This window comes from Anomalospiza imberbis, chromosome 13, assembly GCF_031753505.1.
Source record: "Anomalospiza imberbis isolate Cuckoo-Finch-1a 21T00152 chromosome 13, ASM3175350v1, whole genome shotgun sequence".
NCBI classification, from domain to species: Eukaryota; Metazoa; Chordata; class Aves; order Passeriformes; family Viduidae; genus Anomalospiza; species Anomalospiza imberbis.
The window spans coordinates 20537356-20557852 of NC_089693.1; the positions used below are offsets into that span (position 1 = coordinate 20537356).

A 20497-nucleotide genomic window follows, 5' to 3' on the forward strand; every position below is an offset into this window, starting at 1 on the left:
TTTGCTGGGGTGTTGTTTGCTGTGCTCAGCTGTAGCACAGGTGTGACCTACCGCTGTTCTGTGGTTGTTTTGCTCCAGGTTTACGCTTGGGGCTGCGGGGCCTGCCTTGGCTGTGGCTCTTCAGAGGCGACTGCTCTCAGACCCAAGCTCATTGAAGAGCTAGCGGCTACCAGGATAGTTGACATTTCCATTGGTGACAGTCACTGTTTGGCACTTTCTCATGGTAAAGAGAATAAGCTGTAAAAATACATAATCCTCCTCTAGATCACAAGCAGTTGTATCTCAGCTTTTCCCTACTTTATTTATGTTTATAGATAATGAAGTTTATGCTTGGGGTAACAATTCAATGGGACAGTGTGGACAGGGAAACTCTACTGGCCCCATTACTAAACCAAAGAAAGTAAGTGGTTTAGATGGAGTTGCAATTCAGCAGATTTCGGCAGGAACATCCCATAGCCTTGCCTGGACAGCTCTTCCAAGGGACAGGTAACAGTGACATTTGGGACAGGTATAATTTTATTCTTTTATGCAAGTTCACTTTGGGGTACATTTAACTATTTCCTGAAAGTGTTGCAACATCATCTGTGTCAAGCATTCTGGTTGTAATGTTTTGGTTTGGAAAGTCTTCTTCCTCTCATCTTTCCTCCCTCCTCTCTGCTAATTGTTGCATGTTACAAGTGAAAATGTATCAGCACCAAAGATTTGGATATTTCTTCTTTATGTATGAATGTTTCTTACATGTAGTTAGACAAAACCTACCTCTGTTCACTAAATATTGACAAGGGAGTCAGTGGGAGGTGAAACAACTCGGTACTTTTTATTTTTTGCTTCTAAGGGGATTTTTTTATGGCTTGGAAAGTTTCGTTTAGTGTAATAAGTAGTACACTAATCAGGAGACTCTAGGAAAGGGGAAGTTCAGACAAATTACTGAGGTGCATTTAAAGATCTTAAAATTTTTTTGTATGGTTACATGTTAAACTGAAAATAGGTACCTAAATAAATTGTGTGGTTATTAATATACAATAACTCAAATAATACTTTCACACCAAAGATGTTAGCAAGTGAGTGAAGTGAAACAGTAAACATTTATGTATGGACTAACACAAAGGAACAGAAAAACTTAATATTTGGAAGATAATTCAAGAAGAATTTCAAATGGCCTGTTCTCCAGGGAGCTGTCAAATAAGGAAATAGTGCTGTGTGCATTTTATCAGTCTCTAACCTGACATTGATACTAAAACCAGCTTTGTGAGTACTGGTCGACGTTTGCATGAATCAAATTAGATGAATATGGCTTTAGATTTATGGCATTGAGGTGTTTTTGTCCATAAATGTGGAGGGTTTGATTGTAAAGAGTTTTACAGAAAATAGATAAGAAAATAGCTTCATGGGTCAGGAAGTTGGTCTGCCATAGTTGTATTTGTTTGCTCTAAGAAAGAAACTGGTTTAGTTAAGTGTGTATTCAACTTGTTTAAACTATTAATTTATTAAAGCAGTTAAAGATTTCCAGAAGGTAATTTTCCTTGATGTTTGATTCCAGGCAAGTTGTGGCATGGCACAGGCCCTATTGCGTCGACCTTGAAGAAAGTACCTTTTCACATCTTCGTTCTTTTCTTGAGCACTACTGTGACAAAATTAACAGTGAAATTCCTCCTCTTCCTTTTCCTTCCTCAAGGTGTGTACAGCATATGCATGTTACAGATTTTTATATTTGTTTTTTCTTTACAGCAGTGGTGCGTGGCTTAGTCCTGGTTAGTCTATTCTTTAACAAGCATTAGTCTAGTTTACTTGCTCACTCAGGTGCCATTTGTGAAGAATTACTCGAGTGCCTTTGTATAACAGAGGAGCTTTACAGTGTCCCAAATGTAGCGGGATCTTTAGTCTGAAATTGGTTTTCATTATGCAATGAATTAAATGCTTTACTTCAGATTTTTCCTTTAAAACACATTTTTCTGTGTAGTTGAAATGCATTTACTGTTTCTGCGTTGTCAGTTCTTACTCCTGTAACCAGTGTTTCAATTTTTTTAAAGAGGACTAGAAATTAATATCCTGACTTCTTGTTTTTAACCTGATTGTTGTACTTCTAAATCTTCTGAGAGAAGATTACATTTATTGCTTCTTAAAAGTTTTTTTTTTTTCCCTCTGTGTATCATGTTATTGTTTATTTCTGTATTTTGGGGCTGTTTTGCCTCATAGGTCATGGTACTACTAATCTAAAGGGAATGCCGCTTGCAACCATTGTCCACAAAAGCATTTCTCTATTCTAGTTTCAGTTTTTGTTCTTTTAAGGAAGTTGGCAGTAAGTTTCTCAGAGGAGTTTACCTAAACTCCCAGTTGTAATTTACTTGCCTTTCTGGTATGAAAAATCAAAGGAGAGTTAAAAGCTTAGTGCACAAATAAGTAGAAGGGAGTAGGAGAGGTTAATAGATACATATTTCTTTTACAGGGAACATCACAATTTTCTTAAATTGTGTTTGAAGCTGCTTTCTAATCACCTTGCACTTGCACTGGCTGGAGGTGTAGCCACCAGCATTCTTGGCCGGCAGGCTGGTCCTCTTCGAAATCTCTTGTTCAGACTGATGGACTCTTCTGTCCCTGATGAAATTCAAGAAGTAAGTCATGCCTTGTTGTTAACATGTGAAAATTATACTACTCTCTTTTTTTTTTTTTTCAGTGTAGTTAGATATTTATCAGACTTTCTGAACGATTCTGACTTGCCAGTTTTACTCACTGAAGGTAAAAAATGTAGTCACCATCACCGTTTTGTGATCTAAAGGCAGAGGAGAATGTTTGCTTAAGAATTTCAAAAAGCTGCTCTGTTTTTTAACTTTTGAATTACTCTTCCCTGTAATAATGAGCCTAAAATGTTATTGCTATGGATTGAGTAACTAACTTGGTTGAGTAATTTTGCTAAGATACACTCTTACAGGAGATAGCAACTTTTGTTGGTCTTGTTTCACTCCTTCAATGTACCGCACATGTTTGCATAAAAGATTAGTGTGCTATTGTGTGTTAGAATTCTGATATGAAATGAAATGAAGCAGATATTTGGGATAGATCATGTGTGATGTACTGTACTTTTTAAGGATACAGGTGGGTTGATTATTTCCCTTCTCCACTGAAGAAGTGTTCTCGGCTGCTCTAATTTTAGGTTGTAATTGAGACACTGTCAGTCGGAGCAACTATGCTACTTCCTCCGTTACGAGAGAGAATGGAATTGCTACATTCTCTTCTACCCCAAGGTCCTGATAGATGGGAAAGCTTATCAAAAGGACAGGTAAGGTCAAATAAAAATATGCCTGAGAGCAGTTGGGGTACACTTTGGGTTTTTCTGTGGGAATATTTTGAGCTATGAGGCGAGCCTCATTTGCAGAGTGCGGGCGCACTGCTGGGGAGATGCAGTGCAAGGCCCAGCGTAACAAAATCTGTGGAGCAGCCTGGCTAAACCAGAAGGGGGTGAGGCAGTGAGCACTGCTTGTTTTCTCACGTGAAGGTCAACTATGGAGAGCTTATGAATTGCTGTGGTAGTGTATCCAGACAAGTTTAGAGATTAGATAATTTTGAATACTAGATTGATTGAACCAGACTTGGTAAGAGAAAATTAACTGTTTTCTGGGATGAATACTTGCATAATGCTTTCCCTACATGGATTTCACCTTGCTTTGTAAACATGACTGCAAGGATCATTTTTGTGCCCTTTTTCCCTATATGCAGTGTAGAGAAATTGTGTGTCTCCCACCCGTCTTCCCAAATAATCAGATAACTGGGAAATACTGGAGAAAGTGTTTGGTTCAGTGTCTTACACTCATTGCCCACCATGTGGACAATTTGGTTTCTGTCTCTCTTAATCTCAGGTTTTTACTAGGTATGGTCAATGTAATTCAGTATATTTATCCATTCTCTAATAGTACAAATCTTCAGGAAAACCTGGAGTATTTTGGTAAAGCCTTACAGCTTATTTCTGTGTCCCATTAGAAGATTTTTATTGGGTAACTATGCCTTTTTTTCTTCTTAGTTCATTATTTTATCTTTATTAATGAAGAGTGATTTTTGTGTCTAAACATTTTTCTTTAGAGAATGCAGTTGGACATCATTCTGACAAGCTTGCAGGATCACACCCATGTAGCTTCCCTACTTGGCTATAGCTCCCCATCTGATACCACAGAAACTGCCTCAATGTGTATCAGCTATGGAAACCTCTCTGATCAAGCATATGCTGTCCAGAGCAGTCATCCAGATACTCATCTAGCTGAAATCTTAATGAAGACTCTTCTAAGAAACTTGGGATTTTATACAGTATGTACAGGCTTCATATGAATATTCTTTTTAAATTATAATTAATTTTTGATACTTTGAAGGGTTACTGTTATTCCCCTCATCTTAAGGAAATGATGCTAATTTTGTTTATCTGAAGTAGCACTGCCACATGTATTTGTCCTGAAGTGGACTAAAGTCAGTTAAATCATGCCTAACAACATGGTTCTAATGTTGCTCTAGTGGTATTTATTGTTTCAGGTGACTTAAGTAAGTGCAGCTGATTTCATGTCAGACTATTTTATTGCTCTTGCTTTGGTTTCAGATTTTTTTGGAAGAGAAGACATAACACAGGAAGTAAATAGTTTGTATACAGTGTTTGTCAGTATAATCTCAGCCACCAGGGAGCAATAAGCAGACACCAGGAGCATTAATCTGTTTAATTAACTTCACTATGGTGGTAACTACCTTGTAATAGAGTAGCAAGTACAGGTCTTACTAAACACAGTGTGTCAGCCAGACTGTTGTTCTTAGAAAGTGTAGGGGAGCGTGGGAGCAAATCACTGACTCAGCTTCTTATTCATCCAGCCAGTGGAATACAACAGTGAGAAGAAATCAGAGATTTGGACTTCTTGGCATAGTGTGGAGCTCCTCAGCATGGGGTTGTGGCAGTGTTTTGTTCTCTCTAGACCTCCTTCAGTTGGCAAGGTGGACCTGTCTGCTTTGAATTGGCTGCTTGAAACTAACTCAGTTTTTCCAATGGATTCCAAGGGAAGTCAAGCAGCCATCTATGTTCTCCTTCTGCTGCCATCCTGGGTAGTGCAATCAGGGATTATAATGTGAGATATCTTATGCATCAGGCCCCAACATATCCTAAGGAATTATTCCGTATTTTAACACACTGTGCTTTGGGGGCTAGGTTAGAAACTGAGTTTTTGAATCTAGTTATCCATGGTAGGAATAAAAGCATTGCTGCATTTGAAAGTAGCATTGTAAGAAATGCTTGCCTCATGGCTACCACAGCTGCTCTTGTGGCATTATAAACAATTGGAATGTCAAGTTTGGTTATCCCATGATCCACTTGACATTATCCAATTTCTCTAGTAATTACAGGTGCACATAGTAAAGATGAAAATGCTTCTTTTTAGGTGATAATAAAGTATTATAGTACTTGAAGCAGAGTTAATTGTTATCGTTTCCCTGCTTTTGTCTTAATAGGACCAAGCCTTCGGAGAACTGGAAAAAAACAGTGATAAATTTCTACTAGGTACATCATCTTCAGAAAACAGCCAGCCTGCTCATTTGCATGAGCTTTTATGTTCCCTACAGAAACAATTGCTGGCTTATTGCCACATCAACAGTGTTACTGAGGTGTGTGTCCTTATTTTTACCATTTAGGAGAGAAAAAAATAATTCAGTATTCATAAGTATCACAATGTTGTAAGGTTCCTTTTGAAAATCTTCTGAATATTTGAAAGCTAAAGTGTTTTAAGTAGTGAACCCCTTATATGTATGTACAGAATTATTCTTACATTTGTTTTCTTCTAGAATTCCAGCAGTGTGGCACTGCTTCACAAGCACCTTCAGCTTTTATTGCCTCATGCTACAGATATCTATTCCCGTTCTGCAACGCTGCTTAAGGAAAGCTCTTGGAATGGTAGTGTTGGGGAAAAACTGAGAGGTAACTATCCATGGAAAAATCAGGAATGGTGGCTCTGTAACCTTAGGGCATTTTTTTTTTTTTTTTGCTTAGGTTTGAATTCAAAAATCTCTTATTTTTCCTATATCTGCATAAATTAGGCATCCCAAGTCTCCCCCAAGGGAGGAGATGAGGTGTCTACCCAGGAATGGCTGGTTCTTGTTTTTGAGAGGACATTTTGTGTGCAGGAAAAGCACAGGCTGGAGAATGTGAGTTCTCCGTTCTGTTCATCTTCACTCCAGAATGTGAATGTGAGGAGAACACAGAATGTGCATTATTGTTTCGGTTTCATTAGTTGCAGATTTCGCTTTTTAGAAGTACAATTATTGTGATTACTGAGAAGCGTGTAACTAAAATAAGAGATTAATAATTAATCAAACCCATCAATTCAACCTTTATTGTTTCTGAGATAGCTGAGGTGAAATTCTTTGACTTTTTAAATTGTGCTTACATAATTCCATAACCGTAATTAATTCAGTTTGGTTTTTTCTCTGCAGATGTGATTTATGTATCAGCTGCTGGCAGTATGCTCTCCCAGATTGTCAACTCACTGTTGCTGCTGCCAGTGTCAGTAGCCCGGCCTTTACTGAGTTACCTGCTGGATCTGCTGCCACCTTTAGATCGTCTCAACAGACTCTTGCCTGCTGCAGCCCTTTTGGAAGATCAGGAGTTACAGTGGCCTCTTCATGGTAGGTGTAATAACAAACCTGCTTTTAATCTGAAAAATAAACAGTGGCATCTATTGTAGTGGAATTTAGATCTCCCTTTTAAGATGTCTGTTTTTTTAAAACTGTGTCCTGCTGCATCTCCTTTTCAATTTCCTTATTGTATTAATATCCCTTTCCATGCAATACTTTTTTCTGCTCTGAGTGCTCTTTCCAGTTGTATCCTTAATCTACACGTGTTTATCAGAACACAGAGAAATGTGTATTGGACAAAGCAAGGTCTTGGGCAGGGTTTAAAAGAGCCTTTACTTCATGAACAGCTGTGCCATGAATGGTGGTGGCCTCTGCTGTGCTGTAGTTCCAATGTTCAGACTGCTGTTTCTTCAGATGAAAGATTGCTGATTGAGGGGCAAGTCTACTGTTAACTGGGAAACATTAACAAGATCTGCCATTAGCGTTGGGATTTTGGAATTGTGACACCTGGGCATGAGTGACTAACCTGACACTGAATACTTGCAGGTGGCCCTGAGTTGATCGACCCTGCAGGTATGCCCTTGCCACAGCCTGCCCAGTCATGGGTGTGGCTGGTGGACCTGGAGAGGACAGTGGCCCTGCTCATCGGGCGCTGCCTGGGGGGGATGCTGCAGGGCCCTCCAGTGTCCCCTGAGGAGCAGGACACGGCCTACTGGCTCAAAACCCCGCTGTTCAGTGATGGAGTGGAGATGGATATTCCTCATTTAGGTGAGCTGTTTAGTGCCAGTGCCTAATGGTCAGTGTAAATATGTGTTCAGGTGTGAAATTTCTGATGATGTTTGAATAAGTCCCTGTACTTAAGGTTTGTCTTTCAGCGTTCTTTTCTATTTGTGTAATAATACAAAAAGTTCCAAAATGGTATTTAAGGTTATGATGTAGTTTACAGAGTCTTGAAAATGCATTCAGAAGAAAAAAAAAATAAAAAATCACAATTTCTCAGTGGAAGACTACAGACTTCACACAGTTAATTGGAAATGTTTTACTCTTAGATGCTCAGCATTTAACAGACACTCCAGGAACTCAATTTTTCATATTAATTATTGGAAAAATCTCTTCTGTTTTATTCTACTTGCAAAATGATTTTTGATCTACCAGAATTATCAACAGCTCAGCAGTGGTGTTCCAGTCATCCCTTCCTATCTGAATGGGCCACTTGTTTCTTTGTGCCCTGTTCCTCTTAGCTCACATCTGCTCCTCCCTCTGATTCTGAGCAAGCTACTTCAAGACTTACAAGACAGAGTGTTTTGAAATGGGTCCTGGCAGTAGTTGCAAGTGCATAGCTGTGCAGTTCAGGTAGAATTAATGATACAGATTTGCGCTCTTGAAGAAGAGTTGGATAATGCTTTTAAATCTCCACAGGTTTTATGTAGATTTTCTTTTAAGTCACTTTCCTATGTAAGGTGAATTTGCGGAAGGGTAATGACATGTCTTACTTGTTTTTATTTTTTTAACTAAGAGGAAGTTGAAAGGTGGTTTAAATGCTGTTAGATAGATGTGTGTAATCCTCAACATTTGCAGAGTTTAATTTCTTTGGTATTTCCCTTCTGTTAGACAAATGCATGAGCTCCTTGTTAGAAGTGGCCCTGTCTGGAAATGAGGAACAGAAGCCCTTTGATTATAAGCTGAGACCGGAGATCACAGTCTATGTTGATTTGGCCTTGGGTTGTACAAAAGAGCCAGCAAGGAGCCTGTGGATCAGTATGCAGGACTATGCTGTCAGTAAAGGTAAGGTGTTGAAAATACCTGTGTATGTTGAAAGCAAGTTAAATGCTCCAACTAAGCTCCCAGCATAATCCCGTATTTTCTTTGGCAGTCATTTTTAATTCTACATCATGATAAACTTTATTTATTATTATGTTCCATGATCTTTCTTTTGCTTTTTCTGTTCCTTACTTTTGACACTGATTTCAGTGCTTGACAAACATGTAGCTCAGTGTTCTTTTCCCTCTGCACTGGTAAGAAGAAACTCTTGTTTGCTTACTCAGTTGTTGTTTTTTTTTCTGTTTTCTGAGTAGAGCAGGGTGAAACTAGCAATTAAAAAGAAAAATTAAAGGGGAGGAGATGGGGGAAGGCAAAGTAACTTGCAAAATATGTTAAGAATGGAATTAAGGAGTAAGTCAGCTTTTGTTTTTCAAGTCTCTGGGAGGCTGGTCCTACAGTAGTAATAGTCTTCAATGCTTATTGCCTAAAATCTGGGTTTCCTGCTCAATCTTTCCACCTTCCTTTTAATGAGATCCACTGAGCATTGTAGTTGTACTGTAAGTCCTGTATCCAGAGATAATTTTCTGTAGCTCTGGCCAAGCTGAACCAGATGAAGAAAAGAGAAAATGGTATTGTGTGCCTGTTGAGAACAACACAGGGAATTCTGTTACAGGATTCCACAGAAGTGGGAATTCCAGTAAAAACAGTGCTGGTTATCTGCTTGCAAAATGTGAGTCGAATGGGCTGATCTGTATAACTTAGGTTGTGGAACTGGGTTCCTTAGAAGTTGATATGGATCTGCTCTGTTCAGCTGACTGAAAGTTGTATGCTCACGTTAGCAGACTGTCACAGGCAGTGTCATGGAACTTGCTTAGGAGCAGGTGTTTTAGACTAGACTTTCCTATGACGAGGTACATGTTGTCATTTTTACAGCAGTTCACAAGGATTTATAGATAACATTTAACACAAAAATATAAGGAGGACAGTAATTTTTATTTCCCCATGGAGAATTATGGTGCTTTGTGAAGGTTTGCCTGGCAGTTCAATTATTTCATAGTGGAGCAATATTATTTTCATAATGGTTCTTTTTAAAGTGGGGGAAAGTTTTTTGAAATTAAAAAGTCAGTTCTTTTTAAAAAAATTAAATGGCTGAAGATATTGAATGCAATATTGAAAAAACCAAGTATTTTTGTTTTTTGGGAACGGTAGCCAGTTTTGATGAATCATTTCTATTTTCAGACTGGGATACCGCAACTTTAAGTAATGAATCCCTCCTAGACACTGTTTCCAGATTCGTCCTTGCAGCTCTTCTGAAACATACGAGTTTGCTTAGTCAAGCTTGTGGTGAGAGCAGGCAAGTAACTTAAAGCTGCTTTTGAAAGTTCAACTTGACTTTTTGAGAGGAAGTTTGTGTGATTTTTTTTTTTCTGGCTTGGATGTGGTTTTCTGTAGGTACCAGCCTGGTAAGGCCTTGGCAGAAGTTTACCGCTGTGTATATAAAGTTCGGAGTCGCTTGCTTGCCTGCAAGAACATGGAGCTTATTCAGACCAGGTCATCCTCCAGAGACAGATGGGTAAGACTGTGCCTCTCTTTGCAGTTCTTCTGGCTTTACTGGCTATTTAGAAAATATTACATAATTGCCAGTATCTTTTTCTATCCTGTTGTAAAACCTTTATGAGTTTCCAAATAAAAATGGGCAGGGTATAATTGGGAGTCCATTAGTCTGGAGTATGTGATATTAAGTCAATTAAAGCAAATGACTGGTTGGCATCATTCGACTGAAGCCCAGCCTCGAGCCTGGTTTTCCCTCTTCCCATATCTAGAATGCTGGGCCACAGAAGCCCTAAAATTTAGCTGAAGATAGCTCAGCTGTATTGGGCAGGTCACAGCTTTGTCTGACTGCCATTCCTGAATCCAGCTGCATTATCTGGGCTTCTGACCTCTGAACCTCTCTCTTCCCTTTCCTTGCCTACCTGTTCTTCCTTCTGCCATAGCCACATTATCTTCTTAGTCCTAGCATTACTTGAGGGCAACTTGTCCTTGTCAGCCCTATGTGAATGTCTGATATGAGAGCACTGGGCCTGAAACTGGCCCAACTTCTGAAAAACTTTATTAAGCCAGATCAGTATGAATGATGAAAGTGTGCAGTGAATTACAGGATTAGGGTCTGTTTGGCAATACAAAGTGACTATTTTTAATTGTGGTTTACAATATACAAGCAAGATATTTTTAATGAACAAAATTCTCATGTAACGTCAGGATTAAGAGGCTTTTTAGCTGTATTGTAAAGCAATAGTGATGCTCTTAAAAATAGTGTAGGCATGTCTCCTACTTTCGGTTAATATTACGGGGATGTGTGTATCTTGCCCACTTCCTTTCTCAGGGTAGGGGTTTAACAGCTGCAAGAGGCTCAGCACTTCTGAAAGTATTGGGTGTGCATGCAGTAAGTTCTGTTACTCCCAGAAATCCTCAAACTTACAGATGCAGCACAGCAAATCTGATATATGCGGTAGATTTGTTACTTCAGATTTAATGCCATTGGGAAAAAGTACCTGGTTTGCTTTTGCACAGTATACCAGGCTTACGGTTTCTAAAGGCTTTGGTGCTGAAGTGTCAGAAATTTGACTGTAGAGTGTAAGTAAGCATTACAAGGAGACATTTTTCTCTAGATAATCTGAGTCACGGTTACAAAAGGCAAAGGGAATTTTCCAACTTAACTATTTAAAACCTTGAATGTAAACAACTGTCTCTGTTGTGTATTTCACACAGTATCAAAAGTACTTTTTGGTGGGAAGAAACCTCTTATTCAATGTCCTTGTACATTCATCTTGCATTTTGGTGAGATTTTCACTTAATGTGTGTAATTTTTTTTAATCAAGATGCTAGATAACCAAGAATCTGCTGATGTTGATAGTCAAGAACATTCTTTTACTCGTACAATTGATGAAGAAGCAGAAATGGAGGAGCAGGCAGAACGTGACAGGGAGGAAGGACACCCAGAACAAGAAGATGAAGAGGAGGAAAGAGAACATGAAGTTATGACAGCTGGTAGTAAGTACTGGTTATGTGTGTAAATAATGCCATGTCCTTTGGAAGGGCAGTGTCCTCTTAACTCTGAGGTAAAGCTGAAAAATTATTTAAAAGATTATGAAAGATCGGTCTGCATAAACATTTTGAGAGGTTTCTTTTTATACAATGATGTAGTGGTTTTTATGGTTCAGGAAAGTTTTTAGATACAAAGGTATGTGAATACTAAGTGAGTTCACTGCAATTCAGGGCATATGACATATACCAGCACTTCTGTGTGCACTATCTGCAAGACTACTTGGTTTCATCTTGTTTTCTTTGAAGTTCTTGTCATTAGATCTCTGAGTTTTTCATCAGTATTTAGATACAGTGTTTTGGCTGTGTGTGTACGTGTTGTTGTTTTATGTAGTAAGCTTTGAAGGGTGATGTTATTCTGATGTTTGGAAACAAAACTGTTGATAATAGTGGACTGTGTTGGAATTCACTTCTGTCTTTGAATATCTCTGCTCTTTAAAATGTGGAGGTTTCAGTCAGAGTTTGGTATTTTTAACAGTATTTGCCATATTTTCTCCCGGACTTTGTGAACATCTTGTTTAATTCTTCAGAAGGTATCTTGAAAAAGGTGAATTTCACAAACTGTTGTTACACTGATTGGGGCTTGTAGTCCAGCTTGATGAGGTAGTTAATCCTTAATTTTTGCAGTTTCAATAAAGCAGCAGACAGTCACACAAGGTTAGTTTTTTCTTTGTTGTGAACCGAGTGTTCTCCAAGACAGCATTTGTGTTAGCCTTGGAACATTTCTGTAAAATGCATGTAGCTTAAAAAATGAAGTTGGCTGACTTGAACTATTTTCCATAGCTGCACAATTTTCTTTTCCAAATATTGTTCCTCTGGATACAAGTTAGAATGTTCATCTTTTTCCCGTCTCTGCTGTCATCTCTTATTTTGCTGAGTTTCCCATTAGGACTCCCACTCCCATTTCTCTTTGGCAACTTATTGACCAAAATGTATGTTACACCTTTAGTTTTATAGGATGTGTCATTCCATGGAGTGCAGTGGAGCTGAAGTGCACATTCATGAGCTGATTTGTGGTTCTAGAAGATTTACATATCACCCGCTCAGTACATGCCATATTTTTGGCGGCTTGATTTGCAATTGTTCTTGGCAAATGCTCAGAGCTCTCAAATTCCACCTGGACAGGGCTTGTGGGTACAATAAAGGAAATGTATCTAGAAACATTCAGACAGACAAAACATGCACAGATAAGTAGGAAGATGATGACTCTCTTACTTGTGTTCCTAAAGGATGCTGAACCTGACATATGGAGTTCTATTCATGTCAGTGAAGGAAGTATTTGGTTTTACCTTTGCCTTTCCAAGGGGGACCTGAATCTTTAAAATTAAAGTGATTAAACCAAGAGAACTTTAGTTCTTTGGACATAGATGAGGAGGGCTCTCACACATACTCTTCAAAAGAATCTGACCCTTTAGACTACAGCAGAATTAAGTAAAGTGTAGGCTAAGAATTTTGATAGGATCTTCATTGTACTGCCCAAAGCTAATAAAAGCCTGAAACAGGGTCAAATTGGAGATACTCTGGTGTCCACAATACAGATTTACAGAAGCATTATTTTATATACATCTGCTAAAAGTCGAACATGAAATAATCTCTTTCTCTTTGATGCTATTCAAACATGAGTTGGGTTGCAGTAAGACAATGAAAGAGTTGTGGTGTTCTGTCAAAGTGCATTTTCCTTTGTTTTAAAATTAACATTGTATAAATGCTTCATTTAAATTGTTTGTATGACTTCTTTTATGGCACTGTATTAGTATTGTAATCTTTTACTGTTAGAAAAATATTAGTTGTTCTTTATAGTGGGGCAGTTTTTGGCCCAAGATGTAGATGAAGATTTTATTCTCTGTGGCTTTGTCTAGAAGCTAAGACTTTCTTTTTGTGTTGCGTATTACAGAAATATTTCAATGTTTTCTATCAGCCCGTGAAGTAGCTCGCAGTCGGGATCGAGATAGGATGAGCACGGGGACGGGGACTAGAGTTGATGATCCACCTGCTCAATCCCAGCAAGAACGAAGGATCAGCACTGATCTGACAGAAGGGCAGGATGTGTACACTGCTGCCTGCAACTCTGTGATCCACAGATGTGCCTTGCTGATCTTGGGCGTGAGCCCTGCCATTGAGGAGCTGCAGAAGCGAAGGGAGGATGGGCAGCTCCAGCAGCCTCCCTCTGCTGCTCCGGAGGGCATCGGGCTCATGACCAGGTGGGCTTTGCTGACTCTTACGCCATGGTTAACTCTTCTCTGCTCCCTTTAGAATTGATTAAACAGCCCCAGTTTTACTCTGAGCATTATTGCAGTTTTATTTAGGAGAAAATTACTGTTGAGAGCAGTGTTATGCTTCTGTTGAAAAGAGTGATTTTTCTCAATTTGTCTTGGCCATGCTAACTAAACCTGAAAGAGTTTTATTCTGTGTGGACCCTATTTAAGTTTCAAAGTTGGGCTTAGTGGTAAGTAGTTCAGATCATCAGATGTACAGATAGCATGAGGTACTTGGAAAAACTGTTTATTTTTCATGTGATTTTTTTTTTTGTGTTCGGATTTTTTTTTTTACCACATTTGTGGTTTTTTGAACCATACTGATGTCTTACATGGTAGTGTTAAAAAAATCCCAACTGTGTATGTTTAAAACAAAAGATTCAAAGCCTATTATGACAAAAGTGTTGTTCATGATTGATTTTTACAGATATTCCTATTATAGGCATGGGTAAGACTTGTTAGGCATCCTGTTTTGATATTTTAAATTAAGATATTGATGGGAAAGATACTAAGATACTGAGGAGGAAAATTACATATATTCAGTATCCTTTTATTCTTTTTGCTTCTTTTTGGAAATCTAGTCCCTAAAACACGGGTGGGTGCCTCTGTCATTGAGAAAGTGGCTTTCATCTCCAGCATATCAACTTTAGGATGCATTTTTTTGGGTGGTTTTTTAATAAGTTCAGTGCTTTTTCACCCACTTACTCTGTCCCTGTTTCTTGTCCTCTCAGCTCAGAGTGTTTCTATTTACTCTGTGTAATACTTATGAAGGCTCTAGAGCAGTCACTCATTTGAGGTTGACTTTTGCTCAGTTGACCAGTAAGGCTGTTAAGAAGTAACAAAGTTTACTAATACCCTTTTTAAATATAATTGAAGCCATCAGACCACTCTTTTCCTCTTTCATGTGGTCTTGTGATGTTCTGTGATAGTCTCCTCCCAAATAAAACTGGCACCTGCTAAATTTGGCTATCTTACCTTTGTGTTATATCAGCATTTTTTTTTCTCTGTGTGTGTGCACACGAATGTGTGTGCACTTGAAGCAGGAGTGAAAGTCTTACAGCAGAAAGTCGCTCAATCCATGCAAACTCAAGCTACAGACTGATGAAGTCAAGAAGTGAATCTGATTTGTCTCAGCCAGAATCAGATGAGGAAGGTTATTCACTGGTAAGTAAACCAGCATGATGTATTTAGGGATTGTCAGTAGAATGTTTGGATGGGAAGTACATCTGAAACATTTGTTTAGCCCTGTGTTTCGGTACCTTAATTCATCATTGTTAAGAGGAAGCAGTAATGGTAAAAAAAAATTTTGAAATAATTATAGCTCTGTTAACTGTCTCACTTTTATGGTGAGGGATGAAATGTAAATACTCTAATATTATGCACCACATACGATCACCTGAGGAAATGAGGCTTTTATTAATCTTTTAATTTAGAGCGGAAGACGAAATGTTGATTTGGATTTGGCAGCATCACACAGGAAGAGGGGTAAGTTCTCTTGTTTACCTAGTGAATACTAACCTGATAAATGTTAGGAGTTTCTTAAGTTAAACTATATTTACAGTTGCATACACTTTGCAGTTACATAGCAGGTGTTAAAACTGATCATTTAAAATAATTCTTATCCACTCTGTGTTGTGTGAACTTCTGTTGTTTTGTGGCTTGGTTATAGTATTTCCTTGGTTATAACTCTTCATTCTGGTTTCTACAATTTCAATGCTCCTTTGAAACAAGTGAGGTTTTCTGTTAAGTGAGTCAGAAACATGCATTCTGTTTTCACTCATGTGACTTCAGGAATAAAAAATTGTGAGAGAAGTTTATGTGTAATGTTCATTCTTGTGCTAACAACAAGCTTTTACCATAAAATGTGCTTGAACCTGGAGAACTTTTATTCAGAAGACACTGCTTTACTTTGCATCCTTTAAACAGCACATCTACAGAACCAAGCAGCCATGTTTTCTATTACTCTTTGTTACTGCTTCATACTGGGGAATCTCAGTGAGCTCCCTGATGGAAGGTGGTGGAGAGACTAAAAAGTCCCCCTTCCATCTGGATGATGCAGAATCTGTCTGAGAATCACAACTCAGGTCTGCTTTATCTGTAAAAAGCATGGGACTATGCTAACAGGAATTAGGTTGAGTTACGATATTCCTCAGTAACAGAAGCCTCAATACTGTTGGGTAAGGTAAGAGTTCTGGTGTAAAAGGAGTAGTCATTGAGCAGAATACTCAGAGGTTTCAGGCCTTTGAAAGTCTTTTGGAATTGCAAAGGGTGCTATCAGTGGCAGCACCCATTAGATTTCAATATTTAAGTAATGTGGAAAGTGATGCCTTGTCCATGTGTAATCAGTTGAAACAGTTGAGCAAATAAAGACATGCACTAGAGCTGCTTTTACTGTGACAGCAGATGTATCATGGCATTCTGAGGGTTAGAAGAGCTATCAGAAGGCCTCTGTCAACCCCTGATCTGCAGGACATTCATTGAAGTTGGCATTTTTAGCTTTGCCATTACTCTGACACAGAACTCTGTACTTGGTATCCTCTGTGTCCTAAGAGTAACCTAGGAAATAAACTTGGATTAGGTCTCAGGTACAATATATCTCATGAATTATGGTTCCTGGACTGTTGTTTAGGCCATTGTTGTTTTGGTCACAATCCTCAGGAATTGAGGAATAGTGCAAGAGTAGACTTCATCAAAACTTTTACTACAGCAAGAAGATTCTCTACCAGGTCTGAACACTGAGGAGAAACTGGAAAATACAGTGAATCTGTCCAGAACCTAAAAAGATGCTCAAAAAGCTCATTTGCAAACTGAGCACTGTCACAACATGTACCGATGCCGCTGTTTTGGTACTGGAAGACTTCCCTGGAAGTTAGCTCACAGTAATGCAAACCTGTCTGCTTGTGCTGGGTGATACATATGCCAATTTTGGTTGATAACCAATGCCAGAGTCAGAGAATGCAGGTTGCACCTGTAGGAAAACATTCCTTGTACATGTGTCAAGGTCAGGAAAAGATCTGCAAATATTTGTGTGATAAATGGATGGACTGTTCAGCTCAGTGCTTTTAATGGTCTTTTGTCTCTTGTGACATGTCTCTTTTGTGAATCCTAGCTTTCTCCTAGAAATGAAGCATGTCCCAGTGTTTGGTGAGGGTGTAACTTGCAGCTTTTTTGGATTGTCCACCCCTTGTCATGTGGCCAGCACAGTGCAGTGGCAGCTGTGCATGTTTTGTGACTCCCCTTCAGTTTTATCCTTATTCTTGTGCTGTGCCGTGACTATTAGAGGAGATAATACTAGGAGTTCCTATGGTCTTTTCGATGAGTATGGAAAGAAGAGCATTCTCTTTTAACTTCATTAACATCTTAGCCACTCAGTCCAATCTTTATTCTAATTGCCTTATCAATTTATTCTGTCTATTCAGAAAGAGAACTGGGCTATTCCTACTTCAGCATGAGGATCCTTTGAGTATCTTGTTCCCTGCTGTTATTCAGTTATTTCTTTCATAGTAAACTTTTCCTTCCATCCCTACAGGAAAAGTCTTTTTGAGTAATTTTGCAGTAAGAGGTGATGAGCAATACATTGCTGTTTTCCCCTTGTATCTAAGCCCTTTGTTTTTTCTGTTGCTTAGATTAATTTTTTCAGTTTTGCAGATCCCGAGAGTGTGCCTGCAGATGTTGTTACATGTTGCGTACAGTGCCTGTGGGGTGCTGTACACCACGTTAGGTACGCAGCAGTAAGGAAAGCAAAGCCAGCAGGGCAGTCACAAACAGCTACACAGCAGTGAGAGTCCTCCACTCTTGGCTTTTCATCATCTACAGCTTAACTCAGTGAATTTCAGTGTACTTGTGTGTACTGCTGTGCCTTACTAACACAGCTGGGCTACTCCAAAAAAAGCAGCAACTTAACTGAAATCCAAATGGAATTGAAATATTTTAGTCTACCTGTAATAATGAGTTCTGCCTTTGAAAACTGACAGATTGTGCTCAAGGGACTTGAACATATAAGCCAACATACATACACATGAATGCATACAGCTGTGCTACAGGGGATTATTTCTTTTTTCCTTAAATGTGGAGAATTTAGAAAGACTGTTATCTAGACTGTATTCATGTCAAACAAGAGTAAATATTTTTTTCCACATGCCTTGCTGCTTGGTATATTGTATTGATTGAGATGAGAGTGATTATTTAAGTCAGAATAATATGTGGCAGAGATTTTATGAGTATGTTTCCTTCTGTTTCAAATGTCTGCTTTTGTCTTCTGCTTCTTGTGTGGTGTAGTGTATTTACTCCTTTTTGGCCAGTTGAGCCCCAGAAAAAAGAAGAGCTTCAAGCAAGTAACTGATGGCATGTTTATTTTTTGTCTCTATAGCTTCCTTACATAGCCTCCTTTGTTCTATAAAGTGTGCATTGTAGCTGTGCCACATTCATTTAGAAAACTCATTATTACAAGCTGGCTTATAAGGACAAGTAAAGTTCGTGTTTTACTGTAAGCTTCAGGTTTATTCATCTGTGCAGCTCTGTTCATGTGATTGTAGAGGCTTCTGGAAGCGCTGTACTGCAATCAATTCTATGTGATTGATGTTGCACAGAATCAAGCTGAGCTCCAATGTAGTCATATATTTGATTTTTCTGCTGATATATAGCATGTTCAAGAGGGAAAAAATTACTTTTAGATCTCTGTGTCCTAATGGTTAAACATTTTTAGTTCTGAAGTATTCTCCTTTGATTTCTGACATATTTGTGTTTAAACTCTCTCCTTTCAATTATAACTTCTATTGTTCTACATTTAATCTGTAACTCGTAATTATTGCACTTTTCTCCAAATTAGAAATATTTTTACACTGATCTTATATTTAAACATTCTTGCATTTTGTACTAAAACAATTAGCTAAGATGTCATACTTTCTTCAAATATGAAATAATTTAGGGTTTTATTAATACGTGGCTGGGTTTCTTATAAGGTTTGTTGCCTATCAAAACTAAATTTTCCTGTGATATTCTGTAAACCCATTAAAGATTTCCTTTAGCTTATGATTTAAGTCACTGGAATTGGCTTTTGTGTCTTTACAAATGCTTTGATTCTGTGCTGTGGCATAGTGCAGTGTGGGGCAGGTGGAGGGGAGGAAGCTGAAGTCGCTGTGGGGTGCTTTGAGCTCTCCTGCCGTACAAAGGCTGGAGGGCTTATGGGGCTTTGGAAAAGGCTGTTGCTGTGTAGGCAGTGTTTTGTGGACTACGAAATGGTTTAGCTGTGCTTCTTGTGGGTAGTAATCCAAGGCTTCATTTATCCTCTCCCCTGGGCTCTGTTCACCATATGCTTGCCAGGAAAACTTCCTACGTGAAACTGAGTATTTTAGCACCTATTTGTTCTCTTCTGTCTTATTTATCTTATGTTTCTCACCAGCCACTTCCCCACGTAACTTTGCTTTAAAGCTTTCCTTTAAAATCTACTATTTTAACAACTGACGTTAAAATTAGAGTAAAGTGATCTGGCTTTTTAAAAAATATTACTGCCAGGTATAAATTGTAAAGTTGAGTAACAAAATTTCTTTAAATTTTTTCATAGTAAATGTGATAAAATAGGTTTTTCTCTGTAAACCATGTAGTGTTACTGTGTTACGTAAAGCAGCAGAAATTAGGAAATTTGATTGCACTTTGAAAAGAAGTGTTTGAACATGATCTTTGCATTATCCAAAATAAACCTGAGTCTGTATGACCTAAGTCCTGTGGTGGCTCTTCCTGAAGCCATAGCAGTCTGCTTAGTAACAAGTGTAAGGAATACTATGGAAATGCACATTAACACTATTTACTGAAAACAGAATGAGATATGAAGAGGTTTTCAGAATTCATAGCCCTGACAGTTAAATTTTTGGCAACTAAGTGAAGGTAACCTGGTTGACAAAAGAAGCAAAATTTCACAGTATTTTGAATTTGAAAATTGCATGAAGGTGCAAATTGTGAGCTGCAGGTGCTTACTCATTGACAGAGTAACAGCATTTTGCCTTTACTCTAGGAAAAAAGTTACGTAGGTTGCTAGGAAAGTTAGCCCAAGTTCAAAGCCTCTGTGTCTGTCTTTGCTTGTTCCTATGAGCAGCTGCTGTAGGGAGGCAGTGTTTAAAGGAGGCCCTGTAATTTGCATCTGGCTGTTACCATTGGAGCTCAGACTTACTGTTGAAAGCAAGCTTTGGACAGATCAATTCCTATGACTTTGTGTGACTTTTCCCTGAAAATGGCTATGTTAGTAATGTTTGAAGCTGATACCCTGCAGAAAGATGTTTAAAACTGAAGTAATACAGATTTGTACGAGTACTATGGACAGGTTGTGATTCTCCAAATTATAACTTACTGTACACAAGGTAGATAAACGTAAAACATTTTTTAAATTTCAAAGTGAGTTTAAACACAGTTTAGGTTTCCACAAAGAGGTCTCCAGACACTGTCTCTCTGTACAGATGGGAAGTTCTTCTGAGCAATAATACTTCAATGTATACCTCTTGTAATACTTCACATGGCTCCAAGTGGGCAAACAGCATTTAGAAAAGGAGGAAAATACTGACTGATGCCTATCAATTGGCTGCTAATGAAGTTATGACTTGCGTGGCATGGCACTTATTTGTGCCAGGAAGAGAGGTCTAGCAAAACTCTCTTGGAAATTACATCAAACCAATGGTGATAAATTCCAGTGCTGCAGAATGATGACTGATGCTCATTTGAAGAAGTCCATTTATTAGTGGTAGTAAAGTTTCAGGTAATGACATGCTGATGATAGGAAATACTTGAAAATAGACTTG

The 20497-nt window shown here is 38.5% G+C and overlaps 1 protein-coding gene across 9 annotated transcripts in view; it reads left to right on the forward strand.

The window, feature by feature from the left end:
- HERC1 (HECT and RLD domain containing E3 ubiquitin protein ligase family member 1) overlaps positions 1 to 20497 on the forward strand; it is a 101391-nt gene that overhangs the window by 40094 nt on the left and 40800 nt on the right. For all 9 annotated transcript variants that reach the window (XM_068204467.1, XM_068204468.1, XM_068204470.1 and 6 more), the window contains exons 9-25: positions 79 to 223; positions 315 to 486; positions 1541 to 1675; positions 2447 to 2612; positions 3152 to 3277; positions 4075 to 4296; positions 5473 to 5625; positions 5803 to 5935; positions 6451 to 6642; positions 7138 to 7359; positions 8203 to 8376; positions 9592 to 9706; positions 9805 to 9925; positions 11232 to 11403; positions 13349 to 13655; positions 14753 to 14873; positions 15143 to 15194. In XM_068204467.1, the coding sequence (XP_068060568.1) occupies positions 79 to 223; positions 315 to 486; positions 1541 to 1675; positions 2447 to 2612; positions 3152 to 3277; positions 4075 to 4296; positions 5473 to 5625; positions 5803 to 5935; positions 6451 to 6642; positions 7138 to 7359; positions 8203 to 8376; positions 9592 to 9706; positions 9805 to 9925; positions 11232 to 11403; positions 13349 to 13655; positions 14753 to 14873; positions 15143 to 15194 (2728 nt within the window). The remainder of the gene's footprint in view (positions 1 to 78; positions 224 to 314; positions 487 to 1540; positions 1676 to 2446; positions 2613 to 3151; positions 3278 to 4074; positions 4297 to 5472; positions 5626 to 5802; positions 5936 to 6450; positions 6643 to 7137; positions 7360 to 8202; positions 8377 to 9591; positions 9707 to 9804; positions 9926 to 11231; positions 11404 to 13348; positions 13656 to 14752; positions 14874 to 15142; positions 15195 to 20497) is intronic.